The 19,672-nt window shown below is 55.4% G+C and overlaps 1 protein-coding gene across 1 annotated transcript in view; it reads left to right on the top strand.

The window, feature by feature from the left end:
* Positions 1 to 19,672, top strand: part of NTN1 (netrin 1) — a 170,019-nt gene that overhangs the window by 111,956 nt on the left and 38,391 nt on the right. Inside the window, exons 3-4 of the mRNA XM_040453214.1 lie at positions 7,773 to 7,922; positions 10,408 to 10,461. Coding sequence (XP_040309148.1) covers positions 7,773 to 7,922; positions 10,408 to 10,461 — 204 coding nt within the window. The remainder of the gene's footprint in view (positions 1 to 7,772; positions 7,923 to 10,407; positions 10,462 to 19,672) is intronic.

The raw sequence follows: 19,672 nt of genomic DNA, 5'->3' as shown, positions 1-19,672 counted from the left end.
CTCAAACTTTGATATCTGAGCTTCCCCAGTTGATGGAGAGCATTTTGCTTGGGGGTGTCGAGGAAACCAGATGATGTAGAGGAGGTCCCGGCACAAGGCCTGTGCTCCGTACCTGTTAGCCGTTAGGCGACGGGGTTGGGGGGTGGTGAAGATGAATAACTAGGGGTCCCTTCCCCCGCCAGCACGCACACAGAGCAGAGAACCTCAGGTTGCCTTAGTGTTTTCGGTGAGTGGAATGGCCCCTCTCACGGGCAGGGCTCGGCCCGGGTGTGGACTCGGAGGCCGATTCCCACAGGACTGGGCAGGGCCCCGGGGGTTTGCCCCAATGCTGTTGCACACTCTCCATCAAGGATTGACACGCCTTGGGAGCAAAAATGACAAATGAGTTGAATGGCAGAGATGGGTGCCGGGCAGCTGCTTGCGGAGAGGTGGAGACAGGCCGCGTGTGTGCCCAAGTACATCTCAGGGCTACTAAGGAAGGCCTGGCAGCCTCTTGGGGGCTCCTGACTGGCCTGGGGCTGGGAGGGGGATGCCAGGCCCCAGCTGGCCCCCACTACCCCACTGCACAGGACCCAGGCCCTCCGGCGCCTCCCCACTCTGCTGTCCAGCCCCTGGCCACCTGCCCTGAGCTTGTGCGCGCGCGCGCGCGCGCGCGCGCACACACACACACACACACACACACACACACACACACACACACACACCTCAGCCTCTCTCTGGGAACCATCTGTAGGACCCGTGCCTTCCGCCTCGGCTGTAAATCAGGTGCAGGAAGGCTATGGTTAACTAGATCACGGAGGGTCAAATAACCTAGCTTGGGATTACAGGGCTCTGCTCCCCTTTCGCTTCCTGCTGTCTGCACCTTGATCCAAAGGTGGCAGGGGAAAGGCGAGGTAGTGTGACTTGAAACATTTATTCTTTTGTGCCTTGTTAGCAACTGCTGGGAGAAAGGAAAACACAGCTAGGGAGGAGGTGGACGCAGACAGCTGAGATGCACTTTGTGGATGTAAATTATCCTCACTCCCTCATGAGCATGGAGAATTTAGGAGTGGGGGGTGTTCCACACTGGGGTTGCTGATGATCTAGGATGTGAGGGGATTATCTTTCCTGCTGCCCCCCGCTGGGGCCGGGATTTGGCCCAAGTTTGTGCACTGATTGAGCAAGTATTTACTGAACACCTGCTACATGCAGAAGCCAGGGTAGTTACAGAGGTGACTGAGGCAGACACATTCCCTTGGAGCTCACTTTCTGGAGGGAGGTTGATGGCAAGCAAATGAGAAAAAGTAAGTAGCGAATTATTATAGATTGTGGTGAGTCACATGGAGGAAATACACAGGGTGGAAAGAAAGCGAGCCAAGGCAGAGGGCAGGGCCAGCTCCTGGGAGCGTGGACGGGAGGTGGGCCGCATTCCAAGAGCAGTGGAAGCCACGAGGTGGAGCAGTCAGGAGAGGAGAGACTTGAGTGATATGTCTGGCTTAGCTTTTAAAATGTTCCTTGTGCCACAGATGAGAGGAAATGTTTGCGAATCACAGATCCAACAAAGGACGAGATTCACAATATGTAAAGAACTCTCAAAACGCAACAGTAAGAAAACAGACCATTCAGTTAGAAATGAGCAAAATACTTGAACAGGTACTTAACAGAGATGCGCAGATGGTAATTAAATACGTGAACCCTCATAGTCATTAAGGAGATACAGAGTAAAACCTTGAGACACCACCACATACCTGTTAGAACATCGAAAATAAGAAATACAATTCCAAGCATTGGCGAGGCTGTGTAATGACTGGAACTCATACACCACTGGTGGGAACTCAAAATGGCACAGCCACTCTGCAAAACAGTTTGGCAGTTTCTTACAAAATTATAGGTCTCCCGTAACCCCCTGCAATCCACACCGTGGAATACTATGCAGCAATGAAAATGAATGGGCTTTTGATCAACACAGCAGCACAGACACAGCTCAGGTGCATTTGGCTGAGTAAAGGACGCCGGTCCCAAAGGCTACATGCCATACATCTATACATTGTACGTACTGTATGGTCCCAGAATACCATGTTCTGAAAAGGCAAAGCTATAGGACAGAACACATCTGTTGTTGCCAGGAGTTGGGATGGGGGGCTGACCACAGAGGAACAAGAGGGGCTTCTTGGGAGAGTTGGAATGTTCTGTATCCTGATTGGGTGATAGTGATGGTAGGAAGCTGCTTCCATAGGACTCTCTGACACTGTGTCTTTGGACCTCCCTGTTCCCCATCTCCCATTCCTCACAGCCCTGAACTCACTTGGTCACCAGTTGTCCTTGGGTCAGCACTCACTCCTCCTCCTGCCCGGCCTCCCTGAGCCCCACCTCACCGGTCTCCCACCTTGTACCAGGTCCCCTCCGTTCTGGAACACCCCATCAGCCCTAGCCAGCTTTCACATTTCTCTTTTTGGTGGCCAGTCCTCACCTTGTTTTGGGGAATGGAGAAAAAGCAGGTTCTTGGATACCCCTTAGCGCCTGACATTTGTCCTCTCCCAGCACCACCTCTGGGTGAGGGGCTTCCCACCAGGCTTCCCCCACAAGGCCTGACACACATACAAGAGACGTGGGAACCCTTTGGATCTGAACCTGATTTTCTGACGATGCTGGCCTTTTCTGTCTTCCTGTGCTACCGTCACCTGCACCGAGCGTGCTCCAGTCCTCCTCCCCCTTCTCCTGGTCCTCCCGTCCTCCCACTTCCTCCTTCCTCTCCCTCCTTGTCTCTCCTTCTCCTCTTTTCTCACCCCCCCTTCCTTCCTCCTCCTCTCCCTCCTCCCCTTCCTCCTCCTCTTTCCTCTTCCTCCTTCAGCTTTCCCCTCCCCCCTCCTCCCCTTCCTCATCTCTCTCCCCCATCCTCCTCTCTTCTCAACCCTCTTCCCTCCTCCTCCTTCCTCTTCCTTCCTCCCTCTCCCTCCTCCCTACCTGATCTCCCACAGCAGCTGGACCTCACCCTGGCCCACATGGAGGGCCCTGCCTGCTTCTGCCTTCGTTGTGGATGGCATCCAGGCACACAGACCAGTCTCATCGACGCAGAGGAGAATGTTTCACCCCCACCCAGCACCACAGGCACACACGGCCCTTGGGGGAGCAGCCACGTTCACTGACAGCATGAGCAGGACCCCCAGGCTGCTTGTCTGCCTTCTCTCGAGGCCAGCAATGGGCCTGGGAAGGTGCGGGGCTTAAACAGTAGACATTTATTCCCCGCAGTCCTGGAGGCTGGAAGTGTGAGGTGAAGGAACCTGCAGGGCTGGATTCTTCTGGGGCCTCTCTCTGTGGTTTACAGATGGCCACCTTCACCCCCTGTCTTCACACGGTCTTACCTCTGTGTGTGTCTGTGTCCTCATCTCTTCTCAGGGGACACCAGTCACATCGGTGACCTCATTTTACCCTACTCACCTCTCTCCAAAGACGCTCACGCTCTGAGGTACCTGGGGTTAGGAACATGGATGCTGGGGGGACACAGTTGAGCCTGTACGTGAGATCAGGTCCAAAGCTGTCCTTCCCGACTGGCCGGAAGCCCGGGTGGCGGCCGCGATGACCTCTGAAGCCGGGGTCAGCGCTGTGGTTGTTCCCTGTCACCCCTTCTGCCTGGAGAAGGTTCAGAGGGTCCGGGTGCCGAGCCAGCTCCCCTGTCCTCTGCAAGCATGCCCCCTGGAGGGTCCTGCCCGACCCGGAGGGCCCCCTGGGGCCAGGTCTGCGGGGAAAAGGAACCAGATGCCCTGATAGGAGCCCAGGATGCATTTATAAAAGCCACGGTGTGAGCCGCGGTGGAGGCGGCCGGCCTCAGACATGCTCCCCGTCCTGATGCTGGCTGTGGGCCCTCAGGGACCCGGGACAGAGCGCATCAGAAGGTGCTGGGAGAGGCAGTGCTCGGGACAGGCGGCCCGGGGTCGGGACGGTCTGCCTTTCGGGTCAGCCTTGCCAGGGCACCCAGAAACGCCTGGTGAGCTTCTCTTAGCCGACAGACCGAATCTCTGCGAGATCCTGGCGCAGCTCAGCGGGCGACAGTGTCGGGGCAGGACGGTCAGAGGGTGTGGACGGAAGGCCGGGTGCACTGGGCGCCGTCCTCTGGGCCAGGACCGCAGTGACGGCGGGGGTCCCGGCTGGGTCCTTGGAGCCGTGGAGACAAGCAGTACACTGTTAAGTTGGAAGTGACTTTAGTGGCCGTGCAGACCTCCGTCCTACAGATGAGCCCCTTGTGGTCCAGAGGGGGCGAGGCACTAACCCAGAGTCACACAGCAGTACTGGCAGGAACAGGCCCGGACCTGGGCGTCCTGAGGCTCATGTGAAAGCGCCTGTGTGCCCCGAGCTGGCTGGCCCTGACTGATGGCCTTGGGCAGAGACGGCCCAGGCTCCCCTCTGCACCGGGAGGCACTCCAGCCCGCCGAGTGCGTGAGAAACCTAATCCTCCCGCCTTCTCAGGGCCCTGGGCTTCCGTCTGGTCTCACCTTCCTCTTTGTGGAAAAACCTCGGGTACATTGTTTCCCATGACCAGGTGCTGCCTGGCCCATGCAGACAGGGTGACCTGCCATGGAGGGGATTGACCTCCTCGAAAAAGTGGCTGACTTCCAGGGAAACTGGAGTCACCAGATGGGCTCCCAGGGGCGGAACGCGCCCTGCCCCAGGCCCCGTTCTCGGAAGAATTAGGGAAGCTCTGTCCTCGTCCCCTCCCCGGACCCCTCGCAAAAGGAAAGACCTCCGCTCTCTTCACTTCTGCATCTCCCACCCACCCCCACCCCGCACCCCTGCTCAGCCCCGCCCCACCCCTCCACTGCCCTGCCCGCTGTGGTGCCCCTTGGGCCAGTGCGTGTGAGTTTGTAGGAGTCTGTGTGTGTAGCTGTGGGGGTCTAAGTGTGTGTGCACGTGAGTTTGTAGAAATCTGGGTGTGTGTGTGGCCGTGCTTCCGGGTTGAGGGGACACGGCAAGTGCCCTTTGGTTTTCTCTCCCCAGGGGCCAGGGCCTGGGGCCGCCTTTGTGGGCTCAGACTCCCTCCCTCAGACGTTGCTAGCGGATTGTCTTGTCCCGGGCTACAGAGGAAGCCACTGTGGGGCACTGTCACCTGTCACTTCTTCTCACACCTTGAAGCTCACCCTTCTTTGCACGGAGGGGAGAACTTGGGCTTTCTCTGTCTGTGGGTTTTGGGGGAAGGTCCTTACTTTGGGGCTGTTGTGCTTGGACTTGAGAATGAGCTCCGGGCGAGGCTGTCAGGATTGCACTTGGCCGCCTGTAACAGCAATCCTGCCAAGTCTTGGTCTCAACAGGTAAGCAGGTCTTTCTCCTTGTAGAACAGGAACTCCCGAGGGGGCTGTCCGGAGACGCTGAGGCCCTCCGCGATCAGGCCCCGTCTGCCTCCCTTCCCGTGTGGTTTTCCGGGCCAGCGCGCAGTCCCCTCCTCTGTGGCCGTGCCGATTCCACAGGCTGGCGTGAGGAGCCGAGGGGACGGCGTGTGAGAGCTTGTGGGTGCGCTCAGGTGTTCACAGGTATCCGGGCGGTGGCGCTGAGCTGGAGGAACGCTGGTCCCACTGCCCTAGAAGGGACCCGAGCAAGCCTTCTGAGGCCCCCACGTTTTGGGACCTCGGTGGCGTCTCTTCCTGGAATAGCGATTTTCGCGGAAGCACAGCCAGCCTGCTGCCTCTGTCGGACCAGGTGAAAGGGGCCAGTGGCTCAAAGTGTTGGCAGAGTCGGGGCAGATAGATTGGAAACCCAGCAGGAGGCAGCCCCTTTCTCTGATCCAAGGACGGGCCTGCCCTCACTGAGGATGGCCCTCGGCCCCGACCGCTGTCAGCCGGCGCCTGGCTCCCGCCCAGGCAGCCGACAGGTCACCAGCCGCGAGGGGCAGCAAAGACTAGAGGTGGGCAGGGGGTGAGGTGAGGTGAGGACTGTTGCCACCTTCCTGATGCACCCCCACCCCCACCCCTGGCCCAGATTCTGCTCTGGACAGCTCCTGCCTCGGGAGAGGCGCCCCGTGCCCACGGCGGCTCGGCTCTGGCCCTTCAGTGCCCGAGCAACCTTTGGTGACCTCCTTGCAGCCAAGTGCCGGGATCCAGAAGTTACTGGCACGCAGCTGTGTTCCGTCAGCACGGAGGGGAGGAAGTTTGGCAGGAATCTTTGCATTACCAGCAAGCTTGCAAGGCAGGCCACCGGAGGTCAGCTGGCATGAGCCTCGGGAGGCCACACCCACCCGGTGCCTGTGCCCCCATCAGGCTCGGGACGGGGGGGGGGGGGGGGGGCGCGTGCTGGGGCCCTCAGCTTCCACGTGGCCGTCTTAGAGATGCTGCCCGTGCTCGGTCACCCTTCCCGCCGCAGGAGGAGACTGAAGGGCCCAGGGAGAGGCCAGAGGTTTGCTCCAGCCATCTCCCCCTCACAGCACAAGCCCCAGCTTGTGTCAGGCTGAGTCCTTTCTTACTAAGGAAGAGGGGACAAAGGAAGACAAGACCAACAGGGAATGAACATGAACGTAGGGCTGATTTAAGAAGACCTGCTCCTAGCGGGGATGTTACTGCTGTATACACGGGAGAGATTGGGACGGTTCCATTTTGCTCCCGTGGATCCTTCAATGAGAGAAAGCCACCGACAACCTCCCCCGCCACCCCGCACCCCGGGCTGCCCACATGACAGCCAGGGCCTCCCTTCCCTGGAGGGGACCCTCTGCTCGCCCTTATTCTCTTGGATGTCTTTTTCCCCATTTGGGGCAGAAACACCAGCTTCCTGCAGACAGCTCCCCTCCCCCCCCCCCCACCTCCTAACCCATCACGTTCAGCCAGGGACTCAGGTGGCCCCCCCACTCCCCGTTGTCTCTGCTGTCTGACCTGCCCAGTGGGGCCTCCACCTCCCAGCAAGGCCGCTCCCTTTCTGCGAGGCCCCGGGACATTTCTTCCCCTCTCTAGTCTTGGCACATCCAGTCAGGGTGTTTAGGTGACCCCTGTGTCCCTTCCTGGTGTGAAAGCTTATGGGTTGTGCCATCCAGAAGCCTGGGTCTCGGGCCACCTGGCTGCCAGTCAAGGCGGGCACAGCAACCTGGAGAGTCCCACCTCAGACCTGGCCAGCCCCACGGCTGTGTCGGGCCCCCAACTCCATTCCTCCCACCTGGAGGGTAGGGAAGGACACCTGGGGGCCGGGAGCTGGCTGGGGGTGGAGGAGTGAGGGGCACAGACTCACCCGCTGAGATTCTGAACTCTCCCACCTGTGATCAGCCTGTGGGCTTGGCCTTTGCCAAAACATCCTCGAGCTCGGGCCAGCCTTCCTCTCGGGGCTCTGGAGGGGCTCCCCTGCTTTGCTTCCCTGCTGCTGAAACAGCCTTTCAAGATGGTCCATTTTGAGGGGCGCCTGGGTGGCTCAATCGGTTGAGCGTCCGACTTCAGCTCAGGTCATGACCTCATGGTCCGGGAGCCCCGCGTCGGGCTCTGTGCTGACAGCTCGGAGCCTGGAGCCCGCTTCCGATTCTGTGTCTCCTCCTCTCTCTGCCCCTCACCTGCTCACGCTCTGTCTCTGTCTCAAAAAATGAATAAAACGTTAAAAAAAAAAAAAAAAGATGGTCCAGTTTGATTTTCATTACCCATTCCAGGTAGGCAGGTGGCCAGTTCTCAGAGCGTCTGGAATGTGTGTGTGTGTGGGTGTGGGTGTGGGTGTGTGGGTGGGTGTGTGGGTGGGTTTGGCCCGCTCTTCGTCCGGGATGGGATTCTAAGGGGAGCCCCAAGGGTGGGGCTGGCCACTGCCCGCCCTCTGACCCTCCTGTCCTGTGTCCTCCACAGCCTGTGATTGCCACCCCGTGGGTGCTGCTGGCAAGACCTGCAACCAGACCACCGGCCAGTGTCCCTGCAAGGACGGCGTGACCGGCATTACCTGCAACCGTTGTGCCAAAGGCTACCAGCAGAGCCGCTCCCCCATCGCCCCCTGCATAAGTACGTGCGAGCCTCCCCCCACCCCGCCCCCGCCCCCGGCTGCGCGGGAGGGAAACCCTTCCTCAACCCTGACTGCTGACGTCCAGCGGGTCGAGCGCTGATGGACGTGGGGTCTCTGCGTTCGATGCGCTGTACTCGGTGGGACCCCATGCGAGCCCCCCCACCCCCCCGCCATACCCGTGGGGTTCTTGCAGAAGCAGCTGGGAGCTCAGCAGAGCCAGTCTGCTGTTTTCTGTCCTGACAGTGACTGAGTCTCCTGCCCCCAGAGGAAAGCGAGCCCCTTTCCTCCACCCAGGGCCTGTTCCTGTATTCTGCCTTGGCGCTGGACCTGGGGTGGCTTTGTCCCGGGGGTCACCGTTGTGGCTGCTGCGGGGTTCCAGTTTCCCCCCTGCCCTGGCAGGTTCACAAGGGACTGACACTACAGGTTCCCATGCGTGACCCCCCCCGCCCCGGGGCCATGATGGATGACAGCACCCCTTAGTGTCTTGGGGGCCCCTCGGCCCAGCTGTTAACTCCTCAGTCGCTGAAACCAGGGGAAGGGATGAGCAAGACGGCAGGGGTCACTCAGCGGTGGTCCCGGCTCAGAAGGGGCTTACTGTTCTGCAACCGGTAGGATGATACCAGGTGTCATGATGGAGACTTAGCCTTGGCTGGACGTCCAGCCTGGCTGGGAGCCGGCCCCCGGCCTTGGCCTTCTCGACTCCTTGTGCAAGGCCAACTTAACCCAGAAGGGAGAGCAGAAAAATATCGGGTCCCGGCTAAGCAGGCCGACCCGAGGGATGAGGTCTGTTTCTCCAGAGCAAGGGTGAGCCCACTCTGGCCCTGGGGATTTGACCCGTCACCTGTTTTAGTGTGGCTCAATGTTTTCTTTTGATAATTTTTTAATGCTTGAAGGCAAAGTCAGAAGACTAACGTTTTATGACGTGTGGAATGATAGGCAATGAAAAGTGAAGTGTCCATCAAGTTTTATGGGGACACGGCCACGCCCACTGGTTTATCTGCTTGTCTGTGGCTGCTTTGAGCTGTAGGATAACTGAGTAGCTGCAGTGGAGACCGGACGACCTGAGGAGCCCCGAATGTATCTACTGGCTGGCTCTTTGCAGGAGAGTCCATTGACCCGGGATGTTCCCAGGGGTCCGGTAAGAGCTGATAACCCGGACCCCGGCCTTCGGGAAATTGAGCTCAGTATCCATCCAGGGGAGAAATGGTTTTCACGACTACCTATAGCTGTCAGAGTCTTAGTATTGGCAAAAACCCTTCTCCTCCATCTGTCCAAAAAGCTGCAAAGTGAACCTTTGTAGAACGCTGGGGGGAACCCAGGGCTGCCACGGGGAGGTGGGGCTGGGGGTCGGGCTCAGAAATGGCTGGAAACATCACTTCAAAGCCCTTGAAATGGAGCTGATGGTCCACAGTCTGGGGACAGAGGGAGGCAGAAACCTCGGGAAGCGGAACCCTCGCTTTCTGACCCACTCTGTGCCTTCTCTCCCTTCCCCTCACAAAGGGCGGGCCGATGCTGGGCCCAGGCATTCCCACGGGGATTCCCGTGTGTTCCTGCAGCCACCTGCTGGCTACAGACGCCCAGACGGTGTTCCCTGGGGGCTGGTGCCTGACTTGTCGCAGGTCTGGGAGCCGGGCCCTCTGCACATGGCCCAGTACTGGCCCAGGCACTGGGGCTGGGGAGCCCCATTGCTGGACATACGTGGGCCATCGATGTTCCCTCCGGAAACTCTGCTGGGACTGCGTAGCTCATGAGGGCCAAGAGAAAAGTCCCCTGAGAGCAGGATCTGACTCCGAATTGAGAGCTGGATCCCCTGCCCATTCCTTCTGAAGGTGACTCTCGGGCAGGCCCCCAGGCCTGAGTGTTCCATCTGGACCCACCAAGCCTCAGGCCCCAGCTGATCCAGAGTCTTGAGGTTGAGGGAGGTCTTGCCCCCAACAGTCAGATGGTGGCCAGAGTCTGGGGGATTCGTGGAGACCTTTGTGACCCTTCTGTTCACCCGAGGAGGCCAGTCCCTCCCCTGAGGGACCGTTGGTCTGTGGTTTCCCCCCTGAAGACTGGCTGAACCTCCTCCCCTTTCCTGGTCACAGGGCGGAGTCAGGAGCTAGTATGAAAGAATTGCCATTTGAGGTACAAAGGGAGCGACCCCCGGAAAGCGCATGTGTCTCTGAGGCCCTTGGCTCTTCCGTGGCCGGTCTGTTCTGGCCACGGAGAAAATGCCTTAGTTTGTGAGGTGTGAGCCTGCGGGAGCCCAGGCCAGGGGCACAGATCCCCCCGCCTCGTCCCTTCACGTGCCTCCCCGAAGGAGAACAAGGCCGCATTCCGGGCACCCGTATCAGCTTCGTCCTCCTCCCTGGCCCTCCTCTTCTGGAGTGGGGAAGGGAGGAGGGCCCGGGGAGGAGTCTGTGCTGTGCTCGTCTTTTTTCTAAGGCCAAAAGTAACATCTTCTCACCTGGTTTTCTCTTCCTCCCATCCCGAACCCCACAGAGATCCCCGTGGCACCCCCGACCACCGCAGCCAGCAGCGTGGAGGAACCGGAAGGTAGGCGTGTCCTGCTTCGCCGTGGGGAGGGGAGGGGGCTGCCACAGGCCTCAGAATCACCATCGGGGCGCCGCTGGGTGTGAAGGGTACCCCTGGGCTGGATCGAGGAGGATGGAAACACAGGGCATTTTCCCGTGATGCTCCCCCCAAGATTAAAGGGAGGGGGGCTTCCTGGTGCCTGTGAACCAGCTTCTCGCCCAGGCCTGAGGCCCTCAGAGCTGCACCCCACCTGCCGGTCCCAGGGTCACAAGCTGTCTGCACGCCCAGCTGGGGCTGCAGAGAAGGAAGGAGGTGGGGGTGGGGCTGGAAAAGGCATCGCGAGCACAGGACTCAGGGGGACCGGGAACCCGGACTGGAAGAAGGTCACACCCTCACTGTCCCTCCCCTCCGCCCGGAATCGGGCATTCTCTCCGCCGGGAAGCTCGGCCCCGAGCTGCGGCAGAGTGGGCAGCCCACGGAAATCACAGCTCCTTTCACACCACGTGAGAGGCGGTGCAGATGTCACATGGTGCAGCTATCACGCAATACCGTCTGTGCCCATTTGTTGCCTCGACATGACGGAAGTGACAGAACCCCCTGCCAGATCGTGATTTGTAATCGTTACTAAAGAAGCCCGTCTATTCCGTTACTGTACCGTAAAGCTGGGCTTTTGTAAAATATTTGGGTAAGCGTATTTCAGTATGATCAGTCTCCTTTGGAGTTCTGGGTATTTTGTGTTTGCATTTAGAAATATTGCTGTTGAGGGGTGCCTAGGTGGCTCCGTCAGTTAAGGGTCTGACTTCGGCTCAGGTCGTGATCTCCCGGTTCATGGGTTTGAGCCCCACGTTGGGCTCTGTGCTGACAGCTCAGAGCCTGGAGCCTGCTTCAGATTCCGTGTTTCCCTCTCTCTCTGCCCCCTTCCCCCCCCCCCGCCCCCAGTGCTCTGTCTGTCTCTCAAAAATAAACATTAAAAAAATTAGAAATATTGCCGCGAGAAAGGGTCCCCAGGAGTCACCAGTCCCTGGTCTGGGAAGGGGTTACACAGCCCCGGCTTTGGGCTCATAGCCTGGCTGGAGGGGGTGCCAGGTGGGGACCAGCCACCCTGGTCAACAGCCCTGAAATTGGAAAGGATAGAGGAACATTCTAGAAAGTGCCTGTGGCCACACTCCACGGAAAACCAAAAAGATCTCAGTCTTGAGTTGCCGGATAGTCTTCAGTCCCCTTTGGTTGAGCTGCAGGGGACACTTCCAGGAGAGACAGTAATGGGAAAGCGTTGGGGGGAGGTAGCATGACCTGGGAGGTGGGATGAGGCTCTTTCTGTAAAAACATAATGCGGGGCGCCCGGGGGGCTCAGTCGGTTGAGCGTCCGACTTCAGCTCAGGTCATGATCTCACGGTTCATGGGTTCAAGCCCCGCATCGGGCTCGCCGCGAGCGCAGAGCCCGCTTCTCATGCTCTATTCCCTTCTCTCTGCTCCTCCCCCGCTGGCGCTCTCCCCAAAATAAAGAAAACATAAAAAAATAAGTAAAAACATAATGTAAAGGCACCTCCCAATTAGTCTAGCTCTGGGGGAGAGCAGTTTTGCAGCCAAAAGATGCTTACATTTAATAGAGTCTTGATTCTTGCTTCCTCCATGTGACATTGGTCACAGGAGAAGTCACCCGGGCAAGCTCCTGGGGGCTTTGGACACGGCTCATCCAAGGGCAAGGTGGGTGGTGACCTCCCTCCCTCTCTCCCTCCCTCCCTCTCTCTCTCTTTCTCTCTGTCTCGCCTCCCTTTTTCTGGTGCTTGCAGCTTGACTTTATGCCTCATGCAGTGTGGTTTGAGGCTTTTTTTTCCCCTTCCCAATCAGAAATGGGGGGGGGGGGGTGAGGGGGCGGAAATAGAAGGAAAAAACAAATTGTGAGATTCCTGCCCAGGCTGCAAGAAGCTGGTATAAAACAGGCGACTCTCGGGGCGCCTGGGTGGCTCAGTTGGTTAAGCATCTGACTTCGGCTCCGATCACGATCTTGTGGTTTGTGAGTTCGAGCCCCGTATCGGGCTCTGCACTGACAGTGCGGAGCCTGCTTGGGATTCTCTCTCTCTCAAAAAGAAATAAGTAAACTTAAAAAAAACCATGCAATCATCTCTGCTCCACAGGTAAACGATTCCTGAGCAAGTACTTAGAAACACCTGCAGCATCCGCCTTTGCAAAGCCTGCATTTAGCAGTTCTTTTGATTTCCTTATCGTGTTTCCTTATTCCTTTCTTCTCCCCGCACCTTTAAAAGCATGATTTAAACGGAAGCAGGCATTCCACGCCTTTGCAGAGCACTTTCCTCGTGGAGGGGTTAAGTGGGCGGGTGTGACGCCCGCAGCTTTGGCCAGACCCTTTCTGACCTTGTTGTACCCCGGGCGACCGGGATCTCCCGTGCTTCCTGCAGACCCGAGGCCATTCCCAGGCCCTGAGCGCCGGACCCTGGAGCCGGCCACCGCACAAAGCTCCGCTCGCCTGTCTCGGCAGGCTGGGATGTCGCGGGCAGGAGGCCAGGGGGCCCCCTGGGAAGCAGGCCTGGGAGCTCATACGTCCAAGACTCTTGCAGTGTTTGAATAGGGAAGGCCTCTGTGCCAGGCTGCCTGAGAAAAGCGTGTTTACTTTTGCCTGCGTAATGGAGGAGAATTAATAAACGGAGAATTTGTCCTGGAAGCTGATGGACATAACCTCGCCCTGAACCCATTCCCATTGAAGGGCCAGCTCCCTCAGGGAACACTGACCACCTGCTCACGGAGCGGGCTGGGACCCTCTCCCGGGCCGGTTGGTGAGGGATGCCTTGCCTGTGGGAGGTCTGGGGACCCGGGGCCCAGCGGGGAACCGGATAGGAAGGGGAAACAGACTACCCACCCCAAACCTGCCTACTTACGGTCCTAGACACCTCCATCCTGGGGCTAAAAAGGGACCGCCTGCCTCCCCTCGCCCTCCATCACCTCCGCCTCCGGGGTGGTTGTTGATCTGTTTGTTTGGTTTGTGGTTTGGAGCTGGGAGATCTGGGGTTGAGTCTCCACTGGCTGTGAGGCCTCCGAAGGCACTCAGACTTCTCCCGTCTGCCTCCCCTGAAGAATGAAGGCGAGCTGGGGCTGCTGGGGCCCTCCCTGCCCTGCCTCTCCCGGTGGCAATGACCTTCAGATCATGCCTGCTGGCTGTCTCCGTGCCTCTGGTGATGGGCTTCTTCCCCAGCCCCTTGCAGAGCTTGGTGTGGGCAGAGGTACTGGGGTGAAGAGTTGACGACGGCTGGGGAAGGCCTGGTCTTCACGTTTGCCACTTTTGCTCTGTGGCTCACCCTTTTGGGGGCCTGCACCCTGCCTCCTGCTCCCAAGGCCCCAGATCCGGGCAACCAGCCCTGCAGAGACATCCCGTCCACGGAGCCCAGTGGCTGGAGGAAGGACTCCACCCCCAGGTGTGGGTGTTGGGTCGGGGGGGGGGGGGCGGTGACCCTAGATGTGTCTCATCTGGTCGCCTCTTGATACTTCTATTTTTTTTTTTTTCATGGGAGGAAATTGGGTTTATATAGACCTCCATCTGGATGAGCCTGGGTCTTTCTCCTTTTGGGGTTTTCTCCTTTTGGGTGAGCGTGGAAAAAACCACCTGGTAACACTTGAATGCGGGTATTGGCCAGGTGTTGGGGGGCGGGACAGGGGGCTGACGGAGCACTGACCGAATCAGGAGCCCGAGACCCTGAGTTGTGCCTGATCTGGTTTCCTGAGACAGTAGTCCCGCCTCCCATGCCGCCCCAACCCCAACCTTATCCACACAGGACACGTTTCAAGACCCCCAGTGGATGCTTGCACCCACAGACAGTACGGAACCCTATACGTACTCTGCTTTGCCCCCTACGTGCATACCTGTGTTAGAGTTTGAGTAATCAACCAGGCACAGTAAGAGACGAACAACGTAACTCATAATAAAACAGAACAGCTATGGCGGTATGTGTAACGCAAGACACGCGAATGTGGTCGGTCTCTCAAAATAATCTTACCGTCCTGTGCTCAGCCTTTGTCTTGTGAGGCTGGGAGATGATAAAATGCCCCCGGGATGGGACGAAGGAGGTGGGCATAAGGGTGACGTGACACTGCTGACCCGATGACACATCAGAAGGGGGATCACCTGCTTCCGGACCGTGGGTGACCAAAACCGCGGATAAGGGGGCCCTGCTGTGATAATAGCCCTGCCTCGTACGGTCGCCGTGGGGGCTTCGTGAGATGAATCCGGGTGACGGCTCTGGTTCAGCGGTGGGCTTGTCATATGCTCAGTAAAAACCCAGTAGGAAGGCAGGGACAATGCAGGGTCTCCCGATGGCTCATGGGGAAGGCAGGATTACCGTGTGGGCTGTTGGCATGAGGACAGGTGTACGGGGTCAGCTTGCTGGGGGTGGGGCTCTTGAGAAGACCTTGGGAAGGAATGGGTGGTGTTGCCCGAGACAGGCGGGGGACTGCTGGGTGTCCTCGTCGCACAGCCTTCCCAGCAGCTGCTGTTGGACCCTAAACCTAGCAGGGAGCCGAAAACTGGAAGTCAGTTAAGGGCCAAGCGCTTGGCTTCACGATAACCAAAAGGTGGAGACAGCCCAGATGCCCATCGTCGCACAAGTGGCTCAACGCAGCGCGGCTTACCCAGACCTGGACTAGCGTTCCGTCAGAAAAAGGAACGGAATACCGTGAAGACCGTGTGCGGAGTGGAAGATGCGGGAGACACACGGCCACATGTCGTATGATCCCACTTACGTGAAATGCCCAGAATGAGCAAATCCACGCACCGAAAGCAGATTAGTGGTTGCCAGGGACTGAGAGTGGGGAGGAACAGGGAGTGACGTTTGATGGGTACAGGTTTTCCTTTTGGGGTGACAGGAAGGTTCTGGAACTGCATGGTGGTGACGGGCAATATTGTGGATGTGCTCGATGCCACTGAATGGCCCCAATTTAAAAACGGGTGATGTGGTAAAATTTTATGTTATGTGTATTTTACCACAATTCAAAAAAAAAAAAAGTCAGATGTTTAAAGGTCACAGTCAAGAGTGAAGTGAACCTAGTTGGTTTGGGGCGGGCTGAGTGGAGAGTGTGAGCCATGGGGACAGGGCTCTGGGGCCTGAACAGCCATGGGGGACATGCTTGCCCTCCAGTCCCCTTGCTCACTGGGAGAATTTGAAGGTCAAGGGGTGCCTTCTGGCACCTCCACACTTTATCTCCCAGCTGGCGTGGCTCAGCCAACACGGGGTGGATGGCAGACGTCCATCTGTCGCTTTCCAGATGTGTGGCAGCGACCGTATCCCCTCACGTTATATAGAAAAAGTTTGGCCACGTTGCCTGCATCGTCTTTCTCCCTTTGGAGCCACCAGGGAAGGATTTGTTCCCCGGGCTCTGAGTATTCCTGGTACAGGGGAAAGGGACCCGTGGATCCAATGGGGGTGGAGGGGAGGACTCCTGGAAGGAGCTGAGACCGTGGACCACGTGGGCAGCCCATGTCACCTGGAAGAAGAGGGTCTGCGAATTGACTGAGGCCCTGGTTTTCCAAGCTGGCCTGGAACAGGATGTTAGGCTGTCCGGAATCAGCTGTGTAGGTGAATTTGCCATCAGATAAACATCATCCCCAGAAGAGATTGGACCAGGTAACGAGGAGCAGATTTTGGCTGCATGAAGCAGGGGAAGGAGACGGCATTTATGTAATGCTTACTCGGTGCCGGGCACTCTTGTCAGTCATTAACCATTAACCAGCCCTTCCACCCAGATGAGGTAGGTACTGCGATGAGCTCCCATTTTAAGCAGGAGACACTGAGTCATAGAGAGGTTAAGAAGTCCCAGGAAGCAGTGCAGCTACAGCCACATTCCAGCTAAGGTCCCCCGGCCTCCGAGTCTGCGAGTGGCGTTGACCTCTGTGTCATTCTGCCTCCGGTAGTTATGCTGGTTGCTCAGTTTCGGGTAATTTTCTGGTAATTCCTGATGGCATGGTAGCATCCTTCCAAGACAGGAGACAAGCCCGTGCAGCAGCGAGGTCGGAGGACGGAGGTGGAGGTGGAGGGGCAGGCAGTGAAAAGCTTCTGTCCTTTGCAGGTGCCAGTTACAGCGGCTCTTGGGAGCGTGTGGCCGGTTGGCATGTGGGGCTGGCGTGGCTGAAGCCACTGGTTGCGGGTGTGGAGGACCATGCACGACTCGGTCCCTTTGGTCACAAGGCAGCCCCGAGTGAGACAGGGCAGATGGGTCAGCTTAGATGAGAGAACAGTTTGGATAGGGGAGCAGGTGCATTTCTCTCACACACGCGCACACACACACACACACATGTGCGTGCGCCCAGGATGAAATTTGCATTATTAAAAACATGCCTTTTCCAAAATCGAAAAGAAAAACCCTCTACCACTGGTAGGAGGAGGGCAGGGAGGCCACTGCAAAATTAACATTCAGAGGGCAGGAACTTTTCTTATATATCAACAGGAACTACTTACAAACAGTGTCCCAATGAGTGAAATGTTAAGGGGATGTCTAGCCTGTAGTGTTACTGGGTGAATACACAGCATTCGTATAATGGAAACAGAATCCCAATTAGAACAGTAGCCAAAATATCAAATACACAGAAATAAACGTAGCATTAAAAGTACAGTGTATTTTAAAAAATTTTTAATGTTTGTTTATTTATTTTGAGAGAGAGAGCGAGCACGCACGCACGCACGCACATGCAGGGGTCGGGGAGAGGCAGAGAGAGAGGGAGAGAGAAAGAGACAGAATATCCCAAGCAGGCTCTACACTGTCAGCACAGAGCCTGATGTGTTCATAGGCTCGGACCTATGAACCGTGAGATCGTGACCTGAGCCTAGCCAAGATCAAGAGTTGGATGCTTAATTGACTGAGCCACCCGGACATCCTCAGAATGTATATTTTTAAAGAGGGTAAAACTTTTCCAAGGGACATTATGGAACACCAGGAAAAAAAAAAAAAAAAAAAAAAAAGGAAGGTCTTACTGTGCTCTGGGTGGGGGAGACTGAACACTGTAAAATGTCACTGTCCCCTAAATGAGTTTAACGTGATTCTAGTCAAAATCCTAATGGGATAGGACATGGTCCTTAAGTTCGGCTAGAAAAATAAATGAGTACTAACAGTCAAGAGTTTTTTGAAAAGAAGAGTAGCGAAGGGTGATGTGCCCTCCCAGATTTTTACAATATTGTAACCAGGATATTTAAATTAGTGTGATAGAGAAATTACAAAAGCTGAGTAGAAAGTCCAGAAATAGACTCAAGTGTAAACATAAGAACTTAGTAGGTGGTAAAGCTATGATTATTTCTCCGTGAGGAAAGGAATCAATGCTGGGAAAACTGCCTATTTTTTTAAAAAATAACAATAAATGAGATTTCTGTTTCATGCTATAAACCAACATAAATCCCAGGATTAAAAATTTCTGTATTTTTAATGAATCCTTAAAAGTTCTAGAATAAAACATATCCATGTCAGTGTAATCTGGGGGGTGAGGAAAGCCTTTCTAAATATGATATAAAAGTCAGACATCATAAGAGGAAAGATTTTTAAGTGGCTAAAAATGAAAACTTCAGTACATCAGAACTCTCTAGAAGCAACAGAAAGACAAACTAAAAGCTGAGAAAAATATTTGTGACATAGAGGACCAAAGATTAATATCTTCAATAAATAAAGAGTTCTTATAATTCAATAAGAAAGGGTGGGGAGAGAGATTCTAATACAAAATTGGGCTGACAAAATGAACTAGAAATTCAGAGCATTTGAGCAAATGGCAGTAAGCATCTGAAATATTATACTTAACTAGTAATTAAAAAAACAACATTAACAGGAATGGCATTTCAAAAGGTGTTAAATTGATAACTATTTACAAAACAAAAAGTAATACCCTGTGTTGAACGGGTTGGAGAAACAGATTCGTCCACTGTGGTTATAGAAGGGCAACTCGGTACTACTTTTGGGAAGGATGATTCGGCATCGTGTATCAAAATGTATCTTTGACCCCATCCCTTCATTTCTAGGAATTTAGCCTAAGGAAATAGTGATGCATGCCAAGATTTAGCTATAAGGTTGTTATTACAGCCTTGTTTATAATAAAATAGGGGAATAACCAGCTGTCTTTCAGTAGAGTTTTAGTTAATTATGGGATATCCGTGTAACTATGTTGCAGGAGAATATTCAAATATGAAATGGAAAAATATAGTATATTGCCAAAGCACATTAGACAGGGAGGGTCAACTCTGGTGAAGAATTGGACCAGACGCCTGATTAAAGATAAATCGATTCTGGGGGCGGCGCCTGGGTGGCTCAGTCGATTAAACGTCTGACTTCAGCCCAGGTCATAATCTCTCAGTTTGTGAGTTTGAGCCCCATGTCAGGCTCTGTGCTGACAGCTCAGAGCCTGGAACCTGCTTCCGATTCTGTGTCTCTCTCTCTCTCTCTCTCTGCTCCTCCTTCACTCATGGTCTGTCTCTGTCTGTCTCAAAAATAAATAAACGTTAAAAAAAATAGAAAAATAAAGAAATGGGTGCATTGGAGCCTTTAAAAAGCGGGTTTTCTCACCTCAGCAAGGAGATCTTGTGTTCACTCAGGAAAGGTTTGCTAATCCGTTTTCCATGGAAAATTTAGCCGAATCTAGAATAAAATTTATCTCGAATTCTCAGTTTTACTATAAATTACTATATTTTGGAATTAACGTGGCTTAACCAGTTGCTACACTTTTTTTTTGTTTTTTTGTTTTGTTTTTTTGTTTTGTTTTTTTTGAGAGACAGAGAGAGAGAGAGCTGGGGAGGGGCAGAGAGAGAGAGAGAATCCCAAGCAGGCTCCACACTCAGTGCCGAGCCTGGCACAGAGCTCGATCCCACGACCCTGCGATCGTGACCTGAGCTGAAATCAAGAATCAGATGCTCAACTGACTGAGCCACCCGGGCGCCCCCAGTTTTTAAACTTCTGTGAAAACCTCAGAGACACAGAGAGAACAGAGGGGGGACACCCACATTCCTATTGCCTAGACTTAACAATGAACGTGTTGTCCCATTTGCTTCAACATGTTTTCCTGAAATAGTTTTATCTATCTATCTATCTATCTATCATCTATCTATGTGTCTTGAGAGAGAGGAAGGGAGAGACTATGCATGCAGGGGGGCAGAGAGAGAGGGGAGAGAGAGAGAGATCCTGAGCAGGTTCTGTGCTGTCAGCGCAGGGCAAGGGGCGAGGCCATGTCCGGCCTGTCACTTGGGGTGGGGGT

The sequence above is a fragment of the Herpailurus yagouaroundi genome, unplaced genomic scaffold (assembly GCF_014898765.1).
Source record: "Herpailurus yagouaroundi ecotype Mexico unplaced genomic scaffold, PumYag 208, whole genome shotgun sequence".
Taxonomy (NCBI): domain Eukaryota; kingdom Metazoa; phylum Chordata; class Mammalia; order Carnivora; family Felidae; genus Herpailurus; species Herpailurus yagouaroundi.
The sequence above is the reverse complement of the archived record's forward strand: the minus strand, read 5'-3'. Positions and strand labels throughout refer to the sequence as shown.